This window comes from Penicillium atrosanguineum, assembly GCF_028827265.1.
Source record: "Penicillium atrosanguineum strain IBT 20685 chromosome Unknown utg000001l_segment0_segment0, whole genome shotgun sequence".
NCBI lineage: Eukaryota > Fungi > Ascomycota > Eurotiomycetes > Eurotiales > Aspergillaceae > Penicillium > Penicillium atrosanguineum.
The window spans coordinates 4308479-4335245 of record NW_026623133.1 but is presented as its reverse complement, the minus strand read 5'-3'; the positions used below and the strand labels follow the sequence as shown (position 1 = coordinate 4335245).

Sequence of the window (26767 nt, the reverse complement as noted above, 5' to 3'; positions counted from 1 at the left end):
AAACTTGTTCTAGCTCATTCAGATAGTCTCCTTGGTCCGGCTGTACTGCTCCGTAGAACATATTCAGGGCTCGGAGTTGCCTCGGCGAAAACACCGCGCCTCCGCACGCCGATCAACTGGTTTTAGCCGATCAGCAATGAATCTCCCAATCAAAATTAAATACCCGACCGATAGGAATTATGTAGTCAGTGTTACAATCTTCCAGACTCCGCTTCTGCGGGGAAATGGCACCGTTACCATCAAAGTCTGATAAGTTGTATATCGATGCCGTGTCGCCTCTGCACTTGCTGTTCCTGAAGGTGCTATTTCCTCACAACCTTACCATGCTAGTCACGAGAAAAATACTCTTTGGGCTTTTCGCTTCGATATCTGTCACTGGAGCGGTTATATTTAAACCCCAAAATGAGTTCCAAGAGCTTTCTGGATTCAATGCCTCCTTTGCTGTGGACTTGGGGCCTTGGTTCAATAATCGTGCATTTGGAATGAAGCCTAATGAATCGAGCTTCGATGGTGATGGCAGTGAGTAGCCCTCAATGGTGATCGCGAAAGACCAAAATGAAACGTGATTGACGCGTATTACCTAGACTCTTACCCAGCAGCAGAAATGCCACCCGAGACATTTTCATACGGAGGATTCAATTATCGCTTCTCAGCATATAATCGCTCAGGCTACGACAATATGTTATTAAAAGGTCAGGAGCTCAAAGTACCCCGTGGTAAATACTTTAGCTACCAGATGCTTGCCTCTTCAGAGTCAGGAATGGCAGCTGGCTCGGTAACCGCCAAATATGCCGATGGAACCAACACCACTGGACCGTTGCTGGTCCCAGCTTGGTGGAACTGGCCATATCCTGCCGGAGGAGACTTGGTCTTTTCATCTTACTTGACTGAAAATACTACCAACTTCAATAGATCCAACATCTTCCAAACCATCAATTGGCTCGACTCCTCGAGAGAGCTTGTCTCATTGACTTTCCCCAAGTCCTCATCCGGGTCATCGACTTCTCCAGGAGGAGCTTCTGTTGAAACCAAGCTTCATGTATTTGCATTGTCGATGCTACCAGTGTTGAACCACAGTTCGCAATCAATCCAATTGGAGACACAATATGCCCGCTCAACCCAGAAGTGGATGGAGGGTACTGACAAAGTACAAATCGTGGAGGTTCTCGTTAATAACTTTGGATCTTCGTTTGCTCTACGGAATAATAGTGTGCGTGTTCAAATTGAGTCTCCAGGTCTTGAAACTGTGACAGAAGGTGTGATCCATCGTCTCGGACCCGGTGATCAGGCCACAGTTGAGGTTGGTGTTCGAAACCGCGAAGGAGCGACACCCGGAAATACTGGCCCAGCCACTGTGGTTATCAAGGGTCGGAATGTTGCATCTGTCAAGTATACATTCCAGGCAACCTATGGTATTGGTCTTTATGAGGCTACCTATGAGTCGGTTTACAGTCACGAATCGCCAGCCTGGTATAACAATGCCAAGTATGGGATTTTCATTCACTGGGGAATTTACTCGGTACCTGCCTGGGGAAATACGGGATCCAAAGAAAACTATGCAGAATGGTGATTGAATAGCATTTCTAAATGATCTTTGAACTTTAACTGACAAATTCACTAGGTATTGGTGGTGGCTTGGCCAGGGGCCGAACTATCCAACTGATGTATACGACTATCATCTGAAGAAATACGGACCGAATGTAGTATACGACGATTTCATTCAAAATTTCACTGTGGATGCCTGGAATCCAAAAGAATGGGTAGATCTCTTTGCCGATGCCGGTGCCAATTACTTCGTTCAAGTCAGCAAGCACCACGAAGGGTATGCGCTGTTTGATCTTCCAGAGAATGTGACGAAGAGAACTTCTGTAGCTATGAAACCACACAGAAACCTGATCCAGGTGAGTTCAAAGTGATCCATCGTCATTAAAATGGTACTTACAAATATTGATAAAGGAACTCTTCGATGCGTCAAAAAGGTACCAGCCACAACTCCACCGTGCGGTGTACTATTCCCTACCGGAGTGGTTTAATCCCGATTATAAGAAATATGGCTTTTCGACTTGGCCGGGGGGTAATCTTATCAATAGAAAAATTCCCGAGCTATGCTGACATTCTCTAGGAAACGCCACAAACCCTTTCACAAACAAGACTCTACCGTATACGGGATGGGTGCCGGTCAATGACTATATTGCCGACAAGATGCTTCCCGAAATGAACACCTTAGCCGACATGGGTACGGAGATTATGTGGTGTGACATTGGTGGACCCAATCGGACTCTTGAGTTTGCATCCAAATGGTTCAATCGGGCGGCCAAGGAAAACCGCCAAGTTGTCATGAATTCCCGCTGTGGTCTTCCGGGCGATTTTGATACACCAGAATATGCTTCCTACGACGGAGTACAGGTTCGCAAATGGGAGAGCAGCTTAGGAATGGATCCCTACAGCTATGGATACAATCGAGCTACACCTTTGGCGAGCTATATGAATGCCTCTTCGATTGTGACCCAGCTCGTTGACATCGTCAGCAAGAACGGAAACTTACTTCTCGACGTTGGTCCAACTGCAGATGGAACCATTGTAGACGTGGAGCAAAGGCATCTGCGACAGGCTGGTACTTGGATCAAAAGCCATGCTGAGGCCATTTTCAACACTACCTACTGGTTCGTTACCCCCGAGGAAGGGGACAATGTCAGATTCACTACGTCGCTTGAAGCATTTTATATCCAGACCCTCGCCAGACCTAACGGCACTATGACCTTTTCGAGTCCAATCCCCTACGTGCATGGTGACAAGGTCACTGTCGTGGGAGGGAAGATGCACGGAACAGTCGTGCCGAGCAGAAAGGACAGCAATGGCTCGTTGACATTGTCTATCAGCAAGGATGTTGCAGCCGCTGACCGATTCGCCTGGGTATTCAAGATTGCGTATTAGTTAATGCAGGACCCGGCATTCTCCGAATTGAGTAAGAATCATTCAAGCAACAAATTTGTGGGAAAGCAACCCCTTTTACCAAACCACTAATTAAGAATGAATCGCGGCAGAATGCCTAGCAACTTAGCTGTACAGTCAGGGTAAGGAAAATATACGTGGGCTTGGACATCGACCATGACATTTTTGAGCGTATAATACTCGGAGAGTCGTATATAAGAAGTTCTTGGAAAGGGACACAAAGCTGTCTAAACGTCTAGAGACATGCCTAGCAAGAAAATGCAAAGGGCCTAGAGCATAACAGGAGTAGGCCCATTTAAGTTACCCGTATCTTCCGGGTATAGGCACAAAACCATCAAAAATAAACATTTCAAGGAGCGCCAATTATCCAGACCTTGCAAGCAGAATAATTATCAGGGACATTATTAAGCCGATGTCTCTCTTTTCGGTGAAGCATCCGAAGAGAACCTTGACAGTGGAGAAGGCGTATTAGACCACTCGAAGCTCCGACCGTCACTATACGTTCGTGCATGGGAGGGGTTACGAAAACAGGTTAGACAAAAAGCAAACATAGGCCGCGAAAACAGTGTTCAGCCTGAATTTGTCAACTTAATTTAATGATTACTTGGGGCCATTTAGGACCACCTTGGCTGCGTAGCGTAGTGACATCGACAATAGAGCCTTACCAGTGTAGGGCTTCAATTTGATGGACATAAGTGAGGAGTGTGACTGCTTGAAGTAAACATGTTTGCATCGGCCCCTTAGAATATTATCGAAGTCGGTCTGGGCCGTGTTGATAGCAAACTGCAGTGCTAGTTCAAAGGACATAAGCCGATGTTTTGCCGACCGATTTCAATATCCGATCAGCGTCATCACCAGATTCAGGCTAAATAGCAAGATTCCAGTGAAGTCCGGAGAATCCCCGCGTGGAAGACTCCGGCAAAGCGTCGGGATCGGCTGCGGGACCTGCCGAGTTCGGTGTTGATGTGGAGAAATTGTTGATTCCCCCGGAGTTTGGGGATCTGGTCATAGCCGGTTTGCAGACCGGTATGCACCTGCGCCAGGGGGTATAAATTGCGAAGGAATCCATGAATGGAAAATATCAAGTGCAATCTCAACAATGTCTGCTGCATTGTTCTTGCTAGCGGCTTTGGCGCCGACTGCGGCGTTGGCCCAGGCCAATGCCACCTATGTGGACTATTCGACGGAGCCCCAACCCGATCTCGATGCTCAGACTCTCGCGACCATTGATCTTTCCTTCCCTGACTGTTCCAATGGCCCATTGAGCAAGACCTTGGTGTGCGACACCTCGGCAAGACCTCATGACCGTGCAGCGGCTCTTGTTTCTATGTTTACACTCGAAGAGCTGGTGAATAGCACTGGTAACAACATTCCAGCAATTCCTCGACTCGGTCTACCTCCATATCAAGTTTGGAGTGAAGGTCTTCATGGATTGGATCGTGCCAATTTCTCGGACTCGGGCGACTACAGTTGGGCCACCTCGTTCCCGTCCCCCATTTTGTCCATGGCCGCCCTGAACCGCACCTTGATTAACCAAATTGGTGGCATTATCTCGACTCAGGGTCGCGCATTCAACAACGTTGGTCGGTATGGCCTGGATGCCTACGCGCCCAATATAAACTCCTTCCGCCATCCCGTCTGGGGCCGTGGTCAGGAGACCCCGGGCGAGGATGCCTACTGCCTGTGCTCGGCTTATGCCTATGAATACATCACTGGTATGCAAGGTGGAATTGACCCGGAGCACTTGAAGCTCGTGGCCACCGCTAAGCACTACGCTGGATATGACATCGAGAACTGGGGTAACCACTCCCGCCTGGGTAACGACCTGAACATTACCCAGCAGGATCTGGCGGAGTATTTCACTCCTCAATTCCTCACTGCCGTTCGCGATGCGCGGGTACACAGCGTCATGTCGTCGTACAATGCCGTCAACGGCGTTCCAAGCTCGGCCAACTCGTTCTTCCTCCAGACCCTGCTTCGAGACACATGGGACTTTGTGGACGATGGATACGTCTCATCTGACTGTGATGCGGTTTACAACGTCTTCAACCCACACGAGTATGCTCACAATGTCTCCAGTGCGGCAGCTGACTCCATGCGCGCTGGAACTGACATTGACTGCGGAACATCTTATCAGTACTACTTGAATGAATCGTTCTTCCAGGGCGAGATTTCCCGGAGCGAGATCGAGCGTGGAGTCGTCAGACTTTACTCTAACCTCATGAGTCTGGGTTACTTTGACGGCAACAGTAGCGAATATCGCAATCTTGATTGGTCTGACGTTGTCTCGACCGACGCATGGAACATCTCATATGAGGCCGCCGTGGAGGGTATTGTTCTGCTCAAGAACGATGGAACCCTCCCTCTGTCCAGCAACATCAGTAGTGTCGCATTGGTTGGACCGTGGGGCAACGCTACCGAGCAGATGCAAGGAAATTATTACGGAGACGCTCCCTACCTAATTAGTCCGCTGGCGGCTCTCCAAGCCTCGAGCTTGGAGGTCAACTATGCATTCGGCACCAATATCTCATCAGAATCCACCACCGACTTTGCCAAAGCTATCGCTGCCGCCAAAAAATCAGATGCAATCATTTTCGCAGGAGGCATTGACAATACCGTTGAAGCAGAGGGCATGGACCGCTCCAACATTACGTGGCCAGGAAATCAGCTTCAGCTCATTAAAAAACTCAGCGAACTGGGCAAGCCAGTGATTGTTCTGCAAATGGGTGGTGGTCAGGTTGATTCCTCATCTCTCCAGACCAACAAGAATGTCAACGCTCTCGTCTGGGGTGGATACCCGGGTCAGTCCGGCGGACAGGCTCTTCTGGATATCATCACCGGAAAACGCGCGCCCGCTGGTCGACTGACAACAACTCAGTACCCAGCGAAGTATGCATTGGATTTCCCCGCCACGGATATGAATCTTCGTCCTAGCGGAGATAATCCTGGCCAAACTTACATTTGGTATACTGGGAAGCCTGTTTTCGAGTTTGGACACGGCCTATTCTACACAACCTTCAAGGTCTCGCTTGCACGGTCAAGAAGCTTGAGCAATGGAAGCTCTTATGATATCGTTGACCTTTTGTCGCGATCTCACGAAGGCTACAATGCGGTGGAGCAGCTGCCCTTCTTGAACTTCACTGTGTCTGTCACCAATACGGGAAGTGTTCTCTCAGACTACACAGCCATGCTGTTTGCCAATACAACTGCCGGGCCGAAGCCTCTTCCCAACAAGTGGCTAGTTGGCTTCGACCGGCTAGGCTCTTTGAAGTCTCACTCCTCCCAGGCAATGGCTATCCCTGTCTCGCTGGATAACGTTGCCCGCACCGACTCCCTAGGCAACCGCATTGTCTATCCTGGAAAATACGAGTTGGCCCTGAATAATGAGAGATCGGTGGTCTTGTCATTTACCTTGACTGGAGATGAGACAGTCATCTCAAAGTGGCCGTTGGATGAGCAACAGATCCCTCCTGCGTGATCTTGAACTTTGAGCAGGTAAAAATACATGTATCGATATGCTTTGCATAACTCTGTTAAATAGTTCCATAGTGTGGATGTATGGAACAATGAACCAGTTTAACTCAAATAACTTCGTGCTAAGAGGCTTTCTGAAGTAGCCAAGGCCTCTGGATGCTTCAAGGGCTTGGAATATCTCCCTGGCATTGTGCCACAGCGGCCTCCGCCGTAGCCCGGAGCTTGGTCATGATCGTGTTGTACGTATAGGGTGCGAATTGCGTGACATCCGCTAGCCATCGAGAGATAGACTTTGAAGGACAGTTGATCTGTGTTGCAGCCGCTGATACATTCACAGAGAGGCTCTTACATCACGTTTTGGCTAGACTCGTTGATGGGAAAAAGTCATTAGTGGTGGAGAGTAACCCATCAAGACGTGTCTTCCAAGTCGGCGGGGCATTACAAGAATGGGAACATGGCTGTTCATTAGGCTCAATTTCTTTTTTTAGAGAATTGAGATGGTAGAGGCTCGCACCACATAGTTATACATAACAGAAGCGCCATGAAGGTAGACACCAGCAGTATATGACCATCGGGCTGTATGGTAAGATGTGAAATTGGAGGAGTCAGTGGTACCATCGTACACTTGATAGTCTGAGGTGATCAAACCGACGCCTTTCGACCAGTACCAAGCTTTGTTGGCCCAAGTTGCATGTGTTGTATTGCCAGTGTATCGTAAATGGGCCAGTGTATCGTAAATAGGCCTTGGGCAACACAGATACAGGTGCCCAGCGCCAGCATCGGTAATTATAATGCGAATAGCTTCGATCTGAGGAGGGCTTGGCATGGAGGCGGAGGCATTGGACGGGTATATATAGGCCAAATAGGTTGACGGGAGCCTCTATATTGAGAGATGCCTACCAATACGAGTTCGGATTATGCATACCCTCTAAGAATGATAATGCGGAAAGATATTCGTTCGAACAGTAGATAATTCAAGCTGTCATTGGTACAGATTGAAAGGAATAGGCATCCGTTTGAGGTAGCTGGACTGGTAAGTTTGATGAAATGCCGTTTTGGACAGAAATTTGACCGGCACCATCGAAGGACAAGAAGTATAGAAGCGATTAATAACTACTAAATGGAATGGAAAATCTACAAGTATTGACTCCGAGTTGATGCCTTGTAGTCCAGGTGTCGATATAATGTGGATGCGGTCATTGGCTCCAACGTTGGGGAGTTCGTTCCCCGCAATCGACCATCCGCAGTTCGCACTTCACAGATCACAGCCCTGCGCTCGAACCCTACTGCCGGCGGGACTATGGACACCAGTCCTCCAAGTGCCCAGCAGATCTCGGGTATTGCCTCTGGGGGCGCCTCGGCGCGGGACCCGTTGACCGGAGGTCGTCAGATTACTCGAAATCGGGCGAGCTACAGTTGCCACACCTGTCGCCGGCGAAAGGTGAAATGCGACAAAGTACGCATCTCGGTTCCTCATATACAGGAAAGCCGCTGACTTTAAATCTCACATAGGTGCACCCGATCTGTGGGAACTGTGCGAAGACCGGGGCCGAATGCGTATACGATGTGTCGTCGCAAAAGCGGGAGGAGGAGCGCGATGCACCTTCTCGAAGTGGACAAGGTGTGAAACGAAGGAGGGGAACCTCAAGGACTTGGGAAGACAACGTGCACGAATTGCAATCAATCTATGGACATTTAAGGGAGGCCGAGTCATCGCCAGATCAAAAACCAGACCCCCGAGCGATCGAAAATCGACTGGACAAGCTGATGAACATGATTGAACGAATTGGTGGGACTAGTCAGGCTCTCGAAGCGGCCGAGAAGCAGTCGGCGGCGTCGGCTGCTGGTATGGAGTCAGCGCTTATGCAGGATTTGCGACAAAGAAATGCACGGAATGAGACATTCGACCCTTCTCGACAATCTAGTCCACGTCGAGCTCCACCAGAGTCTAGTGGTGATGAGTTTCCAATTCCATCTGGGCAAGCAACAGATTTGGTTGATCCAGTGGGAAGTCTGAACCTCGGGCATCTTAGCCTGGAAGATGGCGGGAGATCGAGATACGTGGGAACAACATACTGGGCTTACATTTCCCACGAGGTATGCTGATTCTGATTTTTCTTGTTCGTGGTAAAAAGTTTTAACGTGATATGAAGATCAATGATCTCAATCAACTGCTAAGAGATCAAAACCGGTCGCATGAACAACAATCTTCAGATGTCATTAACGAGGACGATCTCATAACGAACGGCCGCCGACCGTGGAGGCAGTCTATTGACAGCTCAACATACGCAACCTCATCAAGATCCCCGCGCGGTTCGTTCCAACAATCGATCATCTTCCCGACTGGTGAATCCCCGACCGTAAATGAAAAAATCGTCGAACCAGAAATGCTTGAGCATGTTCCGTCCAGACGCCAGAGCCACATTCTGTACAAGGCCTTCATGTCGGGTATTCATGCAATTAGCCCCGTTCTCCATCCACCAACTATCCTGAAGCTCTACAATGCATTCTGGGACTGGTACGACTATAGCAGCTATTCCGGAGAACCTTGTCCGAATCCGTCATTTTTACCACTGCTATACGCCATCTGGTACGGAGGATCAGTGACGATATCGATACGAACCATCAAGGCCGAATTCAACGTGCCTTCTCGCGTCCCGTTATCAAACATCTACAGCGAGGAGGTCACTCACTGGTTGACGAAAATCTCTTTTCCTCGAAGCCCTTCTCTGCAAGGACTAGCCGCATATCTCATTGTGCAGACCATTCTGTCCAAGGAGGAAGAGCCTCTGACAAGCAGCCTTTTTATTAGCCTCGCGATGAGAGTGGCTCAAACCATGGGCCTACATCGTGACCCGGCCAAATTTGGGATTGAGCCCTGCGAGGCGGAATATCGGCGCCGGTTATGGTGGCATATCATACACATGGATGGTGTGGTGGCAATGTCCAGTGGGCTACCTCCATTAGTCAGTGAGGAGAACTACTGGGATGTACGTGAAACGAGCGAAGTAAAGGATACTCTGCTCGGTACCCCGGCGGCTGAGCGATATGAGCAGCTGGTGGCCACAAAACAGCGAGTCCCAGACAATCCTGATGATCCGTTGCTTGGCGGGGGACCGTCGATGGTAAATGTGTTTTATCTGAATGCCAGAGGCAAATACATAATGGCCCGTGAGTGCGATCTATTCATCATTCAAATAATAAAGCTAACCACAGTTAATAGGTGCCGTTCGCCGAATTCTGAAAATTCAGCTGGGTACGAAACCAGTGACTCGCAGAGACATGGAGGAACTTCGGGTAGTTCTTCTCGATCTTCAGCTCAACTTGAACTCCATAATTGACAGAATTCCTGATCGGAAAGCCACAGATGGTACTCCGGGATCTTCTGGTCGCGCCTTGTCCATGTCCAAGTCTCCCATTGAGGCTAGTTCTGCAGACCCAGAGCCTCCCGGCGAAGGTATCAACGGCTGCCCGGAACAATACCATTCACCAGTCCATGCTTCATTCCACAAGTGGGCGAGAATTATTCTGTCACTGTATATTGACAAGGTTGGTCATTTCAAGGCGCGAAGCGGTGCGTTTCTTCTCGCTAACTTATCATCGTAGGCATTCTGTGTCGCATACCAACCTTTCCTCAAGAATGCCCGCAGCCGTATTTGGCCCGCCGCACGACAAAGGTGAGTCTTGGGATTTCCATCTACAAGAAGGTTTCTCTAACAGCTTTAGTGCCCTCCGTCACTGCCATGGATTTATGGAAAAGTTCATTCAGCTCGCCACAGACCCTGATTTCCAACCGTTCCAATGGAGCTGGCCTGGGAATCACCAGCCCATGCATGCAACAATGTATGTGAATCGCTTTTTCTAATTTGCGAATTACTCTTGAAGCCAACTAACTGTTGACAGGATCATGCTCATCGACCTGTACGAACGACCGTATAGTCCGGAAGCATCAAAGTCTCGCGCGTTCATTGATCGGATCTTAGCTCTGTCTGGGCCCGATGGAGGTGTTGTAGGCGGCGAAGATGGCATCTCTACACAACGGCCACTTAAGGATGGCGGACGCGAAGCTTGGGAGATGATCCGCCGTCTCCGTCAGAAAGCCTGGCAAAAAGCTGGCCTCAACCCGCAAATGCTTTGGACCGAACAGGACCAAATACAAGCTGGCATTGCGTCACCAGCAGGGGATCCAGGAAATCTTCGCAGTCCGTTCTACTCAAGGCCTGATTCTCCCTCGGCACTAGCAACGGCATCTGTGGCTCCAGACCGGCAGTTATCGGACTTTAACAAGACCTTTTATAACATGACTCGTGCCCATTTACTTCCGAATCCTGCTGTTTCTCCAGCTTCACCCCGTCCCAGTCCTCTACGATACTCATACCAACCACCTCCCCCGAACCAAACTTCCCTGCCGACCACTCAATACAATCCCATACCGGCAGCTGTCAACAACTCAAAGACAGGTAATATGGCTACTCAGTCTGCCATGGTCACATCCGCTTTGGCTAGCCCCCCTGTGACCCACTCCCCCACTGCCACTTCCACCATTCCTGTACCCCCTCAGCAAGCCATCCCCAACAATACCTCCCCACAAATGCCTTTCATGGATCCAGCTTCACCTGCTCCCCCGATGGGAGTCCCCACTCCGCCCTCCATGGTGGATCCTAATCTGAACTTTGACTGGGATCAGTGGGATGCTGTGTTTGGACAGCATCTTCCTGTCGCCGATGAGCTTATGGAGCTGGATCCCGTGGCAGGGCTGGACTTTGCCAACCTTGGAATTCCATCTGGAAACACCCCCGGCAATTTTGGGGCCAATGGATTTCCTGTCACTACGCCAAGTGATGTTGGACTCCCGTCTGTCTGGCCAGACCAGGGCTCGGCGAACCCCCAAGGACCTTCTTCAAACAACTGGACTGGATACAGTTGATAACAAACTTTTGGAAATCTTGAAAATAATACAACTGTAATATAGTTCAATGATCAGCGGTTGAAGACCTGCATTGTACATAAAAGGAGTCAAAAAGGCAGTCTGGCTGAAGATTTCCAATGTCTCCGCAGCAGTCGCAGATCTTGGCATCAACCATAGATACTAACGTATAACAATCTGAGTCATGGATAAAGCTCCTACGGCCATCGCATATCTCTACGTGAAAGGTATAATTGAAGACATAACAGTATATCGATTCATGAGGCGTTACTCTTGACGATCAGATGGATCGATCAATTAGGATACGAAGATGCGAAGTGTAAAGCCGGAACAGATAAAAGGCCCGGCGGGAGGGAATAAACAAATCTCCGCGTCGATCTAGGCAAGGATGCAAAGAGATCGCGTTTCTTCGTAGCTGGCTTTCTTCAAGTCAAGTGCATTTTTAAAAATTCGCCGAGAAGATCAGATGCTTAGACCTTGGTCTCCTTGAAGCCGTGCTTCCAGACGGTGGCGAAGGGGGTAACACCATCCTCACGGAAGTCAATCAGGACGTGCCTATGATGAATTAGCGTCAGGCTATAAGTCAATAGAGATCAATGGAAACATACATGGCATCACCGTCCATGGACTGGCCCATCAAGACATCGTAGTTGTCGTAGTTGGCAAGGATCTTCTTCATAGCAGCGGGGGCACCGGCCTTGAACTCGGCAATGGCCTCGGCGGGGGCACCGTTCTCCTCGAGCTTCTTCATGACCTTCTTGAGGTAGGCTGGAAAAGGAAACAGGTTAGTCGAATTGGTGAGTTGTAAAAGTTGAGGCATAACGAACTCTTCAAATGAGACTTGAAGCCGTCCTTGGAAGGCTTGAGGCCATCTTCCTGCTTGAGCCAGACGAGGCGGAACTGGTCCTCAATGTCGTGGACCATGACGGCCTCGCCCTCACCACCATCATCATCGCCATCCTCAGCGGAGGGGTTGGCACCCTCGAGAGTGAAGTCCTCGTTAGCCCTCTTGAGGTACTTGCGGCAGTCGGTCTCCCAGAGGATGGGGCAGTCAGGGGCGGGCTTGATGTTGAAGGTATCGGAGAGAACCTCGTCTCCGGAGATAATATCCTGTGATGATCAGCCGATGATTCCTATATGCGCCTTTGATATGCGATAAGATTGAGAGATATACCTCGTAGATAATCATGGTGACGGTTTTTTAAAGAAAGAAGACTTTGAAGAAGAAGGAATGGGGTTGGAGGGGAAGAAAGGAAAAACAAAAAAGGAGGGGAAAGAAGTTTTTTTTTAGTGGCGGCCGGTGGGGGAGTTTGCACACGTGTTTGCATTGGATTCACGGTGCTGACTCAGCCATACAGATGCACGCCTTTCTGGGAAGTATACACCCGGGGCTAATCTGGATGGGAAATGTCGTCTATCGTTTTTATAGAATAGCATTTCATCTCATTCTTCTTGAGAGTACCATATATACTGCTCACTCTAGATGGTAGAAGATGCCATCGTGAAGATCAAACCCCGCATTGGCGACCATGTCGACCCACATCTCTTCTTGAAACAGTAGATCTGGGCGCTCATCTAGCAACTCTGGACTCTCCGAAGTTTCGTGCGATGCTCCGTTCGATGGGCTTGAGGTTGGATTGGAGCTGAAGAAGACGTCATTGGACGCGATAATTTGTGCACTAGTGTCATTTAGGGCGGCAGTGGCGACTAGCGCCTGGGACGAGGTACGGGCAGATGGGGTGACACCCGAACTCGCCATGGATTGTTGAGGTAACTGGTCCCGATAATGGATATTTCCGGGTACCGAAGATAGCTCTCTAGGCTGCTGGGCTACTGCCGGCCGGTTTTGAGCAGTGCGATACTGAGCAAGGAGATTCTCTAGGAACCGGGCCTGTAGAGTACAGCTGGAGCCGTGGGGAGCAGACTGGTCATTGAAAGTGGCAGCAGCCTTGTCAATTAGCCCCAAAACAGTTGATTCCATATCGGCCGTCATGAGCTTAGAGCACATTATGCCAACCTTCATGAGAAAGATCGCTGCGTACGCGGTCATGACATGCACCGAGTCCTGAGCGAGGTACAAATGAGACGAGAACTCTGTCACCAGGTTGAGCATGGAGAGAGCGCTTTCATAGCTAGTCCAAAAAGGCTTGATCTCTGCAGTTTCGCCCTCCTTCGGATTGAATATCGTGTCTTGAAGAGGGAGAGAAAACAACTGTAGCCGTAGGTGGGCTCCATAAAACTGAATCAAGAACGAATGGCATGTTTCTGTGGTGTGGCTTTAATTTTATTTATTCAGCAAAAGGGTTCTTATAGATAAATACCGGTTTTGACGATTCTCGTCCATTTACTTTCCCATGAATCAATGCGCTTTTGAAGACTCGAGAGTAGTTGACCCCGCGAAGATGAGAATGGTCGCAGGCATTCAAAAGCATCTGCTGCCAATAATCGAAGAGAGACAAAGCTGCAAAGCAACCGATCGTTAGGGATAGCAAATGGGGATTGCCACCAAACGTCTGCAGATTCGATCAATTGACCTCTGTCGATCATCCACGGCTTTCCCGTTTGCAGGCTCATGCTTGTCAAGGTAAGCATAATTGGCCAGGTTTTGTGGAACAGTGCTCTCACCTGCGGTCATAGACAAAAAGAACCAGCCACGTTCGTTCTACATTCCTGGCTTCTCTTTGACCGCTCTCCGTTGAGTTGGTTCCATGAGCCGTCAATGCATGCCAGTTCAAGTCTGACCCCATTCTAATGGCGAGACCGAGTGACATCCAGGCACGCGCATCATTGGGTTCCTTCCAGTAGGTGAGGATAAGAATTGCCTGGACTAACTCTGTGGATTTTTCACCTTTGCGAAGGCATTGAGAGAATAGATCTTCGGCATGTGCATGGAGCGTAGTGTATAAGGCAGAATTGAAGGCCTTGGATGCCGCCGCCAGGACAGTTGTAAAGAGGAAGGGGGACTTATATCGCACATAGGTAAAAGAGTGCAGTTCGGGGTCTAGCTGGCTAACATATGGATTTAGTTTCGTCATGAAACTGGTTTATGGTGTCAATTAGTTATTAAAATGAGGTAGAAATGACGATCGACTCACTTCTCAAATAAAGAACGGGCGACTTGGTAATTGATCAAGCATGATACCACCGGATCGTTTGCAGGAATAGACGCGTTTTCATCGCTGAGCGTCACAGAGATGTGATTGGTGCTCAGAACATTCTGCAGCGAGAAATTTCCCTTGATCGCCTGCTGGCTCAACAAGCCATCTGGCTGCAAACCCTCTGATTGTGTCCAGAAGTTTGGCGTGTCCTTTTTTCTTGATGTAGATGACATCGGGGATATCATGTCCCCTTGCGAGCCGTGTGACCTTGAGTCTTTCAGGCATGGACCTTCTCTGTTGATTCTGCCCTTGAGTCTGCCATGGAGTATGAGATTAGATTATCCTCTCGATCAATGCTTGATTCTCATACCTTGTGCCTGGCTTTCTGCCCCGGCGATGCTCACGAAATGCGCAAACGAAGGACTTCCGAGAGCAACGGTCACATTCAGCTGCGCCTGGTGCCATCATGCACTTCATTTTCACCTTTCTACAAGCAAGGCAGGCATTGGATGCTGTCGAAGAATCAGATGATTTTCCTCTGCGTCGTCGGGCCATCTTACCGAGCGTTGTGCCATACACATCTCTCCCACTGCGAGAAGCCATCTAAATTGGGGCAAGAAACAATTTTAACAATCCCGTCCGTCCGTCGAGATCGAATTCAACCTCGTTATAGAAGGTGAGTGTTCTAATGAGTCACTAGCGCTCATTACTAACGGGTTCCCCGCGACTTCCACATTTGTTATCGATCCGCGCACCTTCTCAACCAACAATATCTTGACCCTTATCTCGCCAAGATAAGAAGCTGACACTCTTGACCGGTGACCTTTGTGACCTCGGCGACCTTTAGTGTCATTTAAAACGCCGGTGTACCCACTCCAATTACCGGTACAATTTGAAAGGCCGAGTGGGAGCTAACCAAACCCAACTTTAGTACCGGGTGGCATATGCCATAACTTCTCAACGTTCTTGCAGACACTCGTCTGAATGATATTACCTCTCGGACTTTACGATGGCAGCTCAAAGACCCAAGTCGACGCATGTCAACATGATGGCGGACACCACCATTGCCAATCTTTCTGTTGACGGTCTACGTGCAGTCTTACGTGGTATGCTGGCAAATAAGCCTGATTGCACCGGAACGTTTGAAGAACAAGCTAGAAACTTTATTCACGAGACGGCTCCCCGTTTTTCCAAAACGACAATAAAAAAAGCGGCAAATGGCCCTTTCCAGCCAAAGTCCTCTTTTGAGGAGACTCGAAAACGTGTCTGCTGTATGGTCGGCTGTGGACTATGCTACGAGGCTCTTCCTCTACTTCAGTACGTTGTGGAGCGAGTATCAGAAATGGACCTTCAAGACTACACTTGCCTCGACCAAGAAGTTGCAGCCGTGGATGGTGCCATTGTGCAGAACATTACTGCTGTCCAGAAGACACTCTTCGTGGTCACTGGCACAAGGGAACTCTCTGCCGAAGAGCGATTGCCACTCAATGCTTTGCTTCAGTCGCTTTTGACATGTAAGCTGAGCTGGGAGAGATTCGAACAGTCTTTCCCATTAGAAAGAGGGCTCGAAGCGACGACAGATCTTCTTGAGCCTTCTGTAGCCTCTCAATTACCGACAAATCCAAGTGCTCTCTCTTGCGAGGATCTCTCGGCCATCCCAGAGACATTCCATCTGAGCGGCATTGCACTGCCTCGAGTCTTTACGGGATTGTGGCAACTTTCTAGCCCCGCATGGGGAGCGGCATCGCGATCTAAAATGATGGAGCATTTCTCTCGATACGTTAAAAATGGGTTCACTGCATTTGACATGGCCGACCACTACGGGGACGCAGAGATAGTCTTTGTATGGCCCATTCCCCTTCTCATGTAGGGCAACCGTCTGATCGTTGAATCGTAGGGTCGATACCGGGCTTCCAGTGCCTTTTCAAATCAAATGTTCACTGCAACCAAGTACTGTGTATTTCATCCAATGACCGTTACCCCGGAAGCCGTCCGTGCCAACGTGAGCGAACGGTGCCAGAGGCTACGGACCGATAAGATTGATCTCCTTCAATTCCATTGGCAATTTGTGGGTTTATTTAAATTGAAGCAATCAGATTGTACTTGAAAGGTTTTGCTGACTATCAAAAACCAGTACGATGATACTCAGTATATCGACGCCCTTAGGTACATACAAGAAGATGCTCGAGTGAAGCATCTCGGTCTTTGCAATTTTGACACCAAGAATATGCAGAGAGTGGTCAACAGTGGGGTCAAGATTTTTACAAACCAGGTCCAAGTGAGAGGCCGTGTATATTTCTATTGTTTGCCTCCATGCTAACTGATGCAGTTCTCTCTCATTGATTCCCGACCAACAGTAAAGATGGCCAAATTCTGCGAAGAACATGAAATCAAGCTTCTTACATACGGCACCCTTGTATGTACCACCAATTCTGTCTTTCATCTAAATTCGGCTCGTTGTAACAATGTGATATGCAGTGCGGTGGGTTACTCGCAGAGAAGTGGATTGATCAAGATGCCCCGGATCTATACAGCGAGAACATCACACCAAGCCAACGCAAAGTAAGGTACCTCATTCCGAAAGATTGATGATCTTGGCTAATTTGTATCTCTAGTATTTTTCAATGATCAACAGTTGGGGAGGCTGGGGCCTGTTCCAGGAGCTTCTCCATACACTTCAGTCTATAGCACGCAAACATGGCGTTACAGTCTCCAACGTCGCTACACGATGGGTTTTGGATTTCCCATGTGTGGGTGCGGTGATTGTAGGAGCACGGATGGGTGTCAGTGAGCAGTGGCAAAACAATTTGGCCAGTCTAGGATGGTCTCTGGATGCGGTGGATCATAATTTGATACAAGACATTTTGAACAAAAGTAAGAAAGACGAGATGTTCGAGGCCTTGGGCGACTGCGGTGGGGAATACAGATAGCATCTTACTGGTCAAATGAGATCATCTAGGATAGGCGGAAAAATGCGAAAGAATGGAGGTTGTTATTTAGTTATTATCTATTCCGACGCTGCCTAATGCCCAAAAACACCCACCTCGGATAGAAAACCCTACGAATTGAACCTGATTCAAAATACTGAAAGATCTTGCTAAGGCCTTGTAGATCATATCGAGTGAACTAAACGAGTCCACCATCGACGTTCCGGGTCCTCCTCACTGGCATGCTGCCAGTGATCCTTTTCCTGCTCAATGGACTCGAACTCGGTCTGTAGGTCCATCTCCTTTAGTGGGATCGTTTTCGACTTCAGGAAGAACTTAAAGAAAATGTACAGCACTGCAGTGCATTAATAACATGAATAAGAAGCCCGTTGTGGAGACAAACCGGCAAAGATGGCAATGTTCAAGTAAGAGGTCAAGAATCCGGCTGCGGTAAAGTTTCCGGTGGTAAATACGTCGAATCCTGCAAAGCCACAAGGTCAGTTCTAGCGAGACGAGCCGCGAGGGACAGGTCTCCAAGAAACAAACATACCGGAGAATAGGACGACCAAGATAACCATGAAGAGAGTTGCCCATGCCGTGTATGGCTGCAAGGGGCTGCGATAAGGAAGGGCTGGATCCTGTCAGTAAAAGATCCTCCCTTGAACAACAGTCAACTCACCTTTTCTTGAATATCCCTGTGCGGAAAGGCCCGCGTGGAATCGAAGATAAGTTATTTCAATAACAATCCAGCCTATCAAGCCCGCAACGGTAGTAATATTCACAAACCAGTTGAAAACGATGGATGAGTCGCTTCCAACCGACATGTACATCAGTGGAAGTAGCAACACTGTCAGCCCAACTGCATAGTAAGGTGTTCCAAATCGGTTGCACCTTTGAAACAGCTTAGGAGCGTGTCCGTCTCGACTCAGTCCGTACAAGGTTCGAGATGCGATAAAAACACAGCTCGAACCGCTGCTGATAGCAGAGGTACAGACCACTCCGTTGATAATATGAGGGAGGACAGAGACACCGGAGCGCTGAAAGGCGATCACGAAGGGTGATTGTTGCGCAGTGCCAGTAGACAAAGTCAGGTCAGGGTCGTTGTACGGTCTAGGTCAACAAGTTAGTGACTCGTGGTCCACCTCAAGTGGAGGTCTGTGGGCCATACACAATAAGTCCAACGATGAATATGCTGAGCACGTAGAATAGAAAAACGCGGATAAAGATCTTCCTAGTTGCAGCAGGAATGGTTTTGCGAGGGGTTTGAGTCTCCGAGCCCGAAATGGCCACCACTTGAATATTGCCATAGCTAAAGGCAGAGGTCAGGAGGACTTTCCAAAATGCCAAAAATCTTCCAGTGGACCCCGTGTTGATATACTCGTTGAAAGCACCGGGCGTGTTCCAATAGTGGAAACCGAGGCGTTGATGATTAGGGCCGCCGCCGAGATCAATAACGAGGCCGCCGATGATCAACCCAAGGATCAGCATAATCTTCAGAGTTGCAAAGACGACTTCGGTCTAGAGTTTCATTAGCAAAGCCCATTTCCGTAACCGAGCACGACCGACTTCTCCATATAGACGGACGCCGCAAACATTGACGACGGTAATGAAGAATCCAAAGACGGTGATCCATACGGCTACATTGACTGGTACATTCCAGAATTGAACGACAGTCGCAGCTGCTGTAATCTCTGCGGGAGCGGAGATGGCCATGGTATACCCTGCAGCAATCAGCCCTGGTCGAGAGAGACCGAGAAAATGAGCTCACAGAAATTCCAGCCCGTCGCTGCGCCGAGAGCTGGCTCAACGAACTTGGTAGCATGCCGAATGAATCCACCAGTCACAGGCATAAAGGCCGTGATTTCTCCTGTCGTATAAGCAACTCCAGCAGTGATGAAGCCCATGATAATATAGGCCATGAATGCACCTGCAGGGCCCGCAATGGCAATGACCTGTCCGGAGCTTAAAAATAGACCCGTCCCCTGCGTATGGGTGACCCCGACGTAAGCGCTCCGTCTACCAAACCACCAACGAACAACTTACAATCATTCCAGCAATGGCAATCATATTGATATGACGGGACTTCAGATCCCTCTTGATTCCTTCGCCTTCGTCGACCTCGGGACCTGCATACGTCTCGACATCCTTGGAGAATGACTTCACCTTTTTCTCGTCGGATGACTCCATAGTTTTTAATGTGATAGAAACCTGGGAGACACAACTAAACCGCCGTAATGGCTGACAGGAGATTTAACTTCAGCAGAAGGACATGGGAGTGACGGCATGAAGAAATAGATAGCTTATCTTCACGACCTGTACCAACATTCCCTGACAACCAAGAGATAGGGAGCATGTTCACCCTGTGTTGTGTGGGGGTGGATTGATGAGACCGGCCTCTTAAGTTGCGGGGGAGCCCCAAGAACGCCGGTCATCCCACAGATAGGAACGCCGGCCTCTTGGCCATACTATCAATTCCAACCGCACGAGCTTCAACGAGGGCAAATTCCATCGCTGGGATAGACACTGGCTCTCCGCCATAACGACTCCAACAAATTCTCTTGATTCTCTTAATTCTTTGTGTCCCCTTCTCACTTTTCCTACTGCTTAGTTGTTTCTCACGGAATGAGCGAAGAATTCCAACTCTACGATCTGCGCGTCGAGGTGGTATGCCCGACCGGCAAACGAATCATGTGCGGAGCGAAGGAGGGCGACCATTTCACGCTCGAGGGTGAAATGATGCATTTGCCTGCTGGCCAGGGGATTAGCATCTATAGTCTGGGTATGCGAGTCGATGCACTGTGCGAAGTGAATAATCAACGACTGACTCGTTGAACCTTGTAGCTTCAGTCCTACCCTTGCTAGCAGCTAAACAACGCCTGACGCACGAGCATGATTGGATGACAACGGACTCGCTGATCGCCTGCCCCGATCCCAATTGCCCGTCACAGTTGAAAATCATTCGAACGGGCGTTCGGACGTTTAAGCATTCCGAGACGACTGCGGTGCCATTGACGACGGAGTCTTAATTCGTAAAAACACTACTACTGTACATGTCGATATTGAAATGGCAAAGCGCAGCCAAGGCGCCGACTACATGGTTCGGTGATTGTTTGGGTTTATGCATGCGGCGATGTGATGCTACAGTTGAAGTTACTTATCGATCCGTGGTGGGCCCAAGCCTAATTCCAGGAGTCACCTGTGAGGCGTCTGGCGCGAATTGTCCATCAGGGGGAGCCAGGTACCCTGTTCCACGGCCCCAGGTGGTTCGGGAGCTTGCTCTATCCCTCGGTACCTCAATGCTAGTCAGACCACTTTTTCTCTCTCCCTCTACTGTAATTGGAAAAAAGTGGGTTACACGCCGTCGAACGCAGATCAACTGATGCCGGGCTGCTTCAGATGGGGCAGATGCGGGTGTTGATTATGATCGAATACGGTAAGTGACCATTTGCCCCTGTGGTCCGTCCAATCACTCAGCTCAGGGCGGTAATACGACGGTCACAGCGACAACCGGATCCGAACTCGCGCCACTCGTCACCTCCTGATCTTTTTTATCTTCTAATCGTTCTTTTTTGTCCCTTGAGACTCCCCCTCCTTTTCACCCTAGATTTGGTATCGCCTTGTGTGTGTGTGTTTGGACTCGAACTGCACCATTTGCATCGCGCTTACCCGTCAGCTTCCGACTCCCCCGCAGGGTAGTTGCTGACTGCCTTCCTTTCCCGACTTGACTTGTGTTATCCTTAATCATTGTATTGAGAAGTGGCACACTGCCACCACTCCTCCATCATGGCCAACGCGTCTGCCACCTTCGATCTACCTCCTCTCCCTAGCTACACCACCTCCGTTCGCGAACCGCTCTTTCCGCCCATTCCCGATAACTATGTTGCCCTCATCCTGCCCATTGTCGCTTACTGGGCCATGTCGATGATCTACCACTACCTGGACGTGAACAACTACTTCGAACAGTACCGCCTGCACACACCCGCCGAATTGTCGAAGCGAAACCGCGTGACCCGGTGGGAAGTGGTGCGCGACGTGGTCTTGCAACAGATCATCCAGACTATTTTCGGTGCAGCCATGGCGTATTTTGATCCCGTGGAGACTTTAGGCCGAGAGGAGTACGATATCGCCGTCTGGGCGCAGAGAATCCGGTTTCTGCAAAAGGCCATCCCCCCGATCTTGGCTCTTGTTGGCGTGGACGCCGCTGGTCTGGCCAAGACGGTGTCACAGCACGGACACACGATGCTGGCTGGTGCTCTAGCCGGTGGATCGTATCCGGGCGTGATGCAGAGTGTGATTCTTGATAGTGGCGCCGAGGTCTCGGCGCCCGCATTTACGGGCTGGGAGTTGACCTTGGCTGGGTTCATCTACTGGTACTTTGTCCCCGCTCTGCAGTTTATGCTTGCTGTCTCGATCGTCGACACTTGGCAGTACTTCCTGCACCGAGCCATGCACCTGAACCGTTGGCTCTATGGTAAGTTTGGATAAGCATATCTCCATGCATTTCTTAGTCTGATTTTTCTAGTGACCTTCCACTCTCGTCACCACCGACTCTACGTGCCCTACGCGTTTGGGGCCCTCTATAACCACCCCGTTGAGGGATTCCTTCTGGATACAGCCGGTACTGGCATTGGATTCTTGGTCTCTGGCATGACCAACCGCCAAGCCATGTGGTTCTTTACCCTTTCGACCATCAAGACTGTTGACGACCACTGCGGCTACGCCTTCCCCTGGGACCCTCTGCAGCACTTCACTTCTAACAATGCCGCTTATCACGACATCCACCACCAGAGCTGGGGCATCAAGACCAACTTCTCTCAGCCTTTCTTTATCTTCTGGGACCGCTTGCTCGGCACACAATGGACAGGCGAGGTCAAGCTCCGCTACGAGCGGGCTCGTGAGAGCGCCCAGAAGCAGGTTGACGCGGATGCTGCTCAGGCCAACAAGGTGCCGGCAACACCCGCTGTTGAGGAACGTGAGCACGAACCCGTGGTAGTCTTCTCCGAGGGACCGGCGACGCGGACCCGTCTGCGTCGCAAGACAGTGGACAGTTTAAAGAGACCCAGCCACGGTGTGTCGGGGACCGTCCTGCACAATTGAAGCTGTGATGAAATTTGAAGATGTTTTCACTACTCATGCATTGTTTGTCGGTCCTCGGAGCTGCCGGCCACCTCCCCGAGACCTTGCATTGTTTCTTTCATGTATATGGGGTTCCTAGTCCCACTGTATTAATAATATGAGACTGCCAGTCAATTTTTTTTGTACATGGTTTTCTCTACGGTTCACCATGATTTCGTGTCGATAATGTCTTATCTTACAAGTCGACGTCCATTGTTTACATTACAATCCAAATTCGATGTCATTTGCACAAACCAAAATACGGTCTATTCGTCACTAAAGAAACAAGTTCAAACGCTATTAAATCATGTTCGATTGATCAACCATCATGCCCCAAGTGGTCATCACCCGGGGCTGTCCCTGAAGTACAGGATCTCGGGGCTGAGGTTGCGGCGGAGGCTGGGATTTAAAAGTAGAAGCTAAATTCTCCTCTTCTGAATCCAAGGTAGCATCCGTCCAGTAATCACTACTGGAATAGTTCAAGAATGAGCTATTCTCGTTCACATAGGGTTTGTAGGTCGGTGAATTCCTCATGCTCATGCTCATGCTCAGCTGCTCATGCCGAGAATCCACTCTGCTGACACGCAAAGGTTCAACTCTTGCTCCCGGAACCGGCGTCGCTCGAGAATATGGGTTGTCGGTTGCAATTTCCCTGCAAGTCCTGATCATACTGAGCTCTCGCTCCACTTCCGACCACGAGTGAATCGAGGTCGTGCTGCTGTTTGCTCCGAATGGCGCCACGTGTAGGCTCGTGCTTGCAATGCTTTTAGGATGCAGATATAGAGATTGACGATGTGAAGTGAGACTCGATTGGCTTGTTACTGGAGTGAGGGTTGTAGATCGTCTGGACATTGCGCTCTCGTGCGTATTCGGGGAGTCTGAAGTGCGCCTTGAGTATGAAGCACGATCGGGGGGAATGTATGGGCTTCTATCAGTCGAGCCATCGGACCTTCTGTCACGGCGTCTGCTACTACGGAGCTTCCGCTGATGACGACGCGAATCCTTATTGTCAATGAGCCAGGCCTTGATGCAGGCCTTCCGAGTCGCTTTCATTTGAAAGGCCAAGTTGCTTGCGATCCCAAAAAGCTCGTCTGCTTTATCACCGCCGAAATGACGGATGCACTCATCAACGAACACCAGGAGAGTAGGTGCTCGATGATTCTTTCGAGTGCGAGTGCGGCTTTGCAAGACCACGCGCAGATTCCGAATCATCTCGCTGTCTGCTGCGATGCGCGCTAGGATGCATGCCGCACACCCATTGATCTGGTACGGCAAGGCATTCGGAGCCACCGGTTTGCCCATCTGAGGCTTGGTCCACATGCCCTGCAGGGTTCGTAGCTTGGCTAGAATCTCTGCCTCGACATCTCCAATGAGCTCAAGGTATTCTTCAATCTGGCGTAACCCCGATGTGACCTCATGCTGAACCCGGGTCAGAATGTCGTTGATCAACTCGGAGTTCAACCCTTTGTGTACACCACAAAGCCCTGCCGACCTAACCCTACTGCTGGACAGAGGCTGTGCGCGACGTAGCCGCTTCGGCATGGAATGGATGAGCTGTTCAATAAGTGAGGCAAGATGAGACGACGAGCCTGTGTTGTCTAGGTGCAGAATATTCGTTAGCATCCTCACCTCCGTCTTGCCCAATTCTCGGACTGTTCGCGGGTATGTCTCACGGGCTGTGGATTTTCTTTTATTGATCTTTACGGTGAACCGCTCGGGCACAAAGCTATGGTTCATGACCCCGAGATCTGTGCGAGAGGCGATGGATGAAAGCGTGCTGATTCTCAGGTGTTCGATACTGTTGGCTTGGTTGCAGTAGGTGTTCTATCCAACTTTGGTTTTATGTTTGATTCATGATAATGCTGCCCAGAGGGTGGAGGCAGTTCTTATATCTTTTCTTTGGGAGTCTGTCTTGCACTCTTTCAGTCTCAATTGTATCGGACCATGATAATGCATCCTGTGGTCTCAAAGTTATTCAGGCTGGATTGAGATAATGCGCTTTATTCTTTCAGTGGCTTCACAGACAAAGCCCATTACGTTTTGGATTTGGGTGATCTCGAGACCTTCTTTGTTATTCATAAAACTCTTTGACTTGGCACCATCTTAACTATTGCCACGGATTATTTTAGCTTCTTCAATCCACAGTGGTCACTGGAAACGTCACCTGGGGTCTGGGCATCCTATTCTAGATTGGATGTGGCATATACATGCAAATGTCATGGGATTGGTGAGAATTGTATCGAAGACTATTTAGAAACATCTGGATCTAAAGATCAAGCACGACTCGACCGACCCCTCTGGAGACACAGCTAAGCATCGCGGTGTCCTTTTCATTGTCAAGTAATCCGGTACCGCGATGTTCAACTCGACCACTGCGAACACCAACACGGCAAGTCCCGCAGTTGCCGGCCTCACATGTAGATGGGATATCAAATCCGGCAGATCGAAGCGCATCCAGAAGACTCTCCCCCGACCCCACGTCCACCTCCTTTTTGGTCTCAGCCAGTTCGGCAGTAAATGGGTCGCCAGTGCTGTTTGCTTGGAATGACTCGAAATGGACGTTTTCTTTGGGAAGCCCGAGTTCATCTGCTGTTTCCCGAACGGCATTCATCAATCTCTCCCCTGAGCAGCAGTAGATGTGGGTATTGCTGTTGGCTAGCTGAAGCGCTTTTGACACGTCGAATGGTTTGCTGAGCTTCTTAGAATAGATAGTCACATTGGACAGAGTTTGTAGATATGGCGTAAACGCCACCTCATCTGGGAATCTGACCACGTAGTGAAGATGGTATGGCACATTCCTTTGTTGTAATTCCCGGGCAGATGCAAGCAATCCGGTGATTCCAATACCTCCGGCGATGAGGGTATGGTGGTCAGCCTCACTCGCTAGAGGAAAAGTCGAGGCAAATTTGCTGATACTGATAGTGTCGCCTTCACTAATAGTCTCATGAAGATAGAGGGAGCCTCCTCGAGTGGTATCTCGGTCCAGGGCTACCCCTAGCGTGAAACGGTTCTGGTTTCCTCCAACCACTGAATAGGCTCTGATCAGACGACCACCCAATTTCACGCGCACGTGTGTGCCTGGTAGGGCATTCTCTGGGGATTCGATAGGCTGAACTGCTTCGAAAACAAAAACCTCTACGGTGGGTGTTTCCTTTCGTTTTTCCGCGAGTCGATAGTCGGCCCACATGTTAAGAGCCATGGACTCGTCACCCAGCAATCGCGCCTCTTGATTCTCGAATATCTTGTTGAGTCGATTCTTGAAGATATCTCGAATTTCACCGCCCAATTCCGCCATATTAGCCAAGACTTTCATCATCTCATAGTTCTCCTTTTCAATATAGAGGTAGTGTTGGACTCGAGCTACCGTCCATTCCGGATATGGACGCTTCATAAGCTCGATATCGTCGCCCGCATGAATAGAGCCCTCCTGGAGAATACGATAGAACCAGCCCGTTCGAAACTTTTCCTGGGTGAATCGTGACATGTTCTTTTCTTGGAATCGATGATTGAGTTTGTAGCATGGCTGTCGGGGTAGGCTAACCTGCGCAACCACGTCGCGACCAATTCGGACAATGTCTCCGATGCAAGTATTGCGCTCATTTGCTTTGCGCGCCACCAAGTTCTCGCCAAATCCACCAACGCGGAACATATGCTCACTTCCGGGTAATTCTTTGCCCCAGACATCGTAGTGGCGCGAGCAATACTGTAATAAAGCCTTGTCCGGGCCGCCATGGAATTCGTAGACATGTTCATCACCCCGGCATCCCAGTTTGTCCACGGTAACTGATCCATAGCGAACAGACTTGAAGATGGCGGACTGAAGTGGGAGGCCAAACACCGGCTTCCCTTTCCCGGTGCGGACTTCTACTAATTGATCCCGCTGCCAGGGCTGTTCCAACTCGGAGATGATTGTATCTTCGTCCATGGCATGCATTGCGCAGTGATGTGGTTAAGATTCCAGGGGCCGTTCCAGAGGATATTTGGCGGAAGTTAAGAACTTAATGATGACGGAAAGAGCCGAACTCCGTTGCATTTCCAAATGGTTGGTTCGCATGGCTGTGAGTCAGCTTGATAAGACTCAAGGCCCGAGCACATGGCTGGTATTTTGTGGCTGTTGATCTGCCACGCATGTGTTCCCAACAACATGGGACATGGATTCTGGAAAGGTCGGGATGAAATCAAGTTGAGTTGAGCATTGAGGCCGAGGGCTGTACCATCACATGACAATTGCGAATGGCAATTGCCTTCACGCTTTGGGTTTCTGTTTTCTGTTT

General features: G+C 49.6%; 11 protein-coding genes across 11 annotated transcripts; 6 read left to right on the top strand and 5 right to left on the bottom strand.

Moving 5' to 3' along the window:
* Window positions 1-224: 224 nt before the first annotated feature.
* On the top strand, window positions 225-2934 carry N7443_001691 (uncharacterized protein; the record flags this gene model as incomplete). The annotated part of the gene is made up of 5 exons (XM_056881747.1): window positions 225-519; window positions 585-1566; window positions 1622-1901; window positions 1957-2074; window positions 2123-2934. 5 exons carry the CDS (start codon window positions 225-227, stop codon window positions 2932-2934), a joined length of 2487 nt encoding a protein of 828 aa, XP_056746985.1.
* Window positions 2935-4051: 1117 nt separating this feature from the next.
* xlnD (beta-xylosidase XylA) lies at window positions 4052-6430 on the top strand (the record flags this gene model as incomplete). The annotated part of the gene is made up of 1 exon (XM_056881746.1): window positions 4052-6430. The coding sequence occupies one exon, from the start codon at window positions 4052-4054 to the stop codon at window positions 6428-6430; it is 2379 nt and encodes a 792-aa protein (XP_056746984.1).
* Window positions 6431-7726: 1296 nt separating this feature from the next.
* On the top strand, window positions 7727-11353 carry N7443_001689 (putative C6 transcription factor; the record flags this gene model as incomplete). The annotated part of the gene is made up of 7 exons (XM_056881745.1): window positions 7727-7882; window positions 7939-8523; window positions 8580-9597; window positions 9650-9975; window positions 10033-10103; window positions 10153-10269; window positions 10330-11353. The coding sequence occupies 7 exons, from the start codon at window positions 7727-7729 to the stop codon at window positions 11351-11353; spliced, it is 3297 nt and encodes a 1098-aa protein (XP_056746983.1).
* A 470-nt stretch (window positions 11354-11823) lies between these two features.
* N7443_001688 (translationally-controlled tumor protein) lies at window positions 11824-12542 on the bottom strand (the record flags this gene model as incomplete). The annotated part of the gene is made up of 4 exons (XM_056881744.1): window positions 11824-11908; window positions 11962-12121; window positions 12181-12463; window positions 12528-12542. 4 exons carry the CDS (start codon window positions 12540-12542, stop codon window positions 11824-11826), a joined length of 543 nt encoding a protein of 180 aa, XP_056746982.1.
* A 285-nt stretch (window positions 12543-12827) lies between these two features.
* On the bottom strand, window positions 12828-14684 carry N7443_001687 (fungal specific transcription factor domain-containing protein; the record flags this gene model as incomplete). Its single annotated transcript, XM_056881743.1, has 3 exons — window positions 12828-13629; window positions 13979-14392; window positions 14449-14684. 3 exons carry the CDS (start codon window positions 14682-14684, stop codon window positions 12828-12830), a joined length of 1452 nt encoding a protein of 483 aa, XP_056746981.1.
* Window positions 14685-15496: 812 nt separating this feature from the next.
* Window positions 15497-17381, top strand: N7443_001686 (aldo/keto reductase; the record flags this gene model as incomplete). The annotated part of the gene is made up of 6 exons (XM_056881742.1): window positions 15497-16294; window positions 16349-16519; window positions 16586-16729; window positions 16781-16867; window positions 16930-17013; window positions 17067-17381. The coding sequence occupies 6 exons, from the start codon at window positions 15497-15499 to the stop codon at window positions 17379-17381; spliced, it is 1599 nt and encodes a 532-aa protein (XP_056746980.1).
* Window positions 17382-17563: 182 nt separating this feature from the next.
* Window positions 17564-19565, bottom strand: N7443_001685 (uncharacterized protein; the record flags this gene model as incomplete). Its single annotated transcript, XM_056881741.1, is given in 9 exon segments — window positions 17564-17733; window positions 17782-17859; window positions 17929-18009; window positions 18058-18415; window positions 18431-18488; window positions 18547-18896; window positions 18945-19099; window positions 19147-19360; window positions 19422-19565. The coding sequence occupies 9 exon segments, from the start codon at window positions 19563-19565 to the stop codon at window positions 17564-17566; spliced, it is 1608 nt and encodes a 535-aa protein (XP_056746979.1).
* A 435-nt stretch (window positions 19566-20000) lies between these two features.
* N7443_001684 (TIGR04076 family protein) lies at window positions 20001-20404 on the top strand (the record flags this gene model as incomplete). Its single annotated transcript, XM_056881740.1, has 2 exons — window positions 20001-20157; window positions 20220-20404. The coding sequence occupies 2 exons, from the start codon at window positions 20001-20003 to the stop codon at window positions 20402-20404; spliced, it is 342 nt and encodes a 113-aa protein (XP_056746978.1).
* A 757-nt stretch (window positions 20405-21161) lies between these two features.
* sur2 (sphingosine hydroxylase) lies at window positions 21162-22475 on the top strand (the record flags this gene model as incomplete). The annotated part of the gene is made up of 2 exons (XM_056881739.1): window positions 21162-21849; window positions 21901-22475. 2 exons carry the CDS (start codon window positions 21162-21164, stop codon window positions 22473-22475), a joined length of 1263 nt encoding a protein of 420 aa, XP_056746977.1.
* Window positions 22476-22793: 318 nt separating this feature from the next.
* On the bottom strand, window positions 22794-24035 carry N7443_001682 (uncharacterized protein; the record flags this gene model as incomplete). Its single annotated transcript, XM_056881738.1, has 1 exon — window positions 22794-24035. The coding sequence occupies one exon, from the start codon at window positions 24033-24035 to the stop codon at window positions 22794-22796; it is 1242 nt and encodes a 413-aa protein (XP_056746976.1).
* Window positions 24036-24759: 724 nt separating this feature from the next.
* On the bottom strand, window positions 24760-26427 carry N7443_001681 (uncharacterized protein; the record flags this gene model as incomplete). Its single annotated transcript, XM_056881737.1, has 1 exon — window positions 24760-26427. One exon carries the CDS (start codon window positions 26425-26427, stop codon window positions 24760-24762), a length of 1668 nt encoding a protein of 555 aa, XP_056746975.1.
* Window positions 26428-26767: the final 340 nt, after the last annotated feature.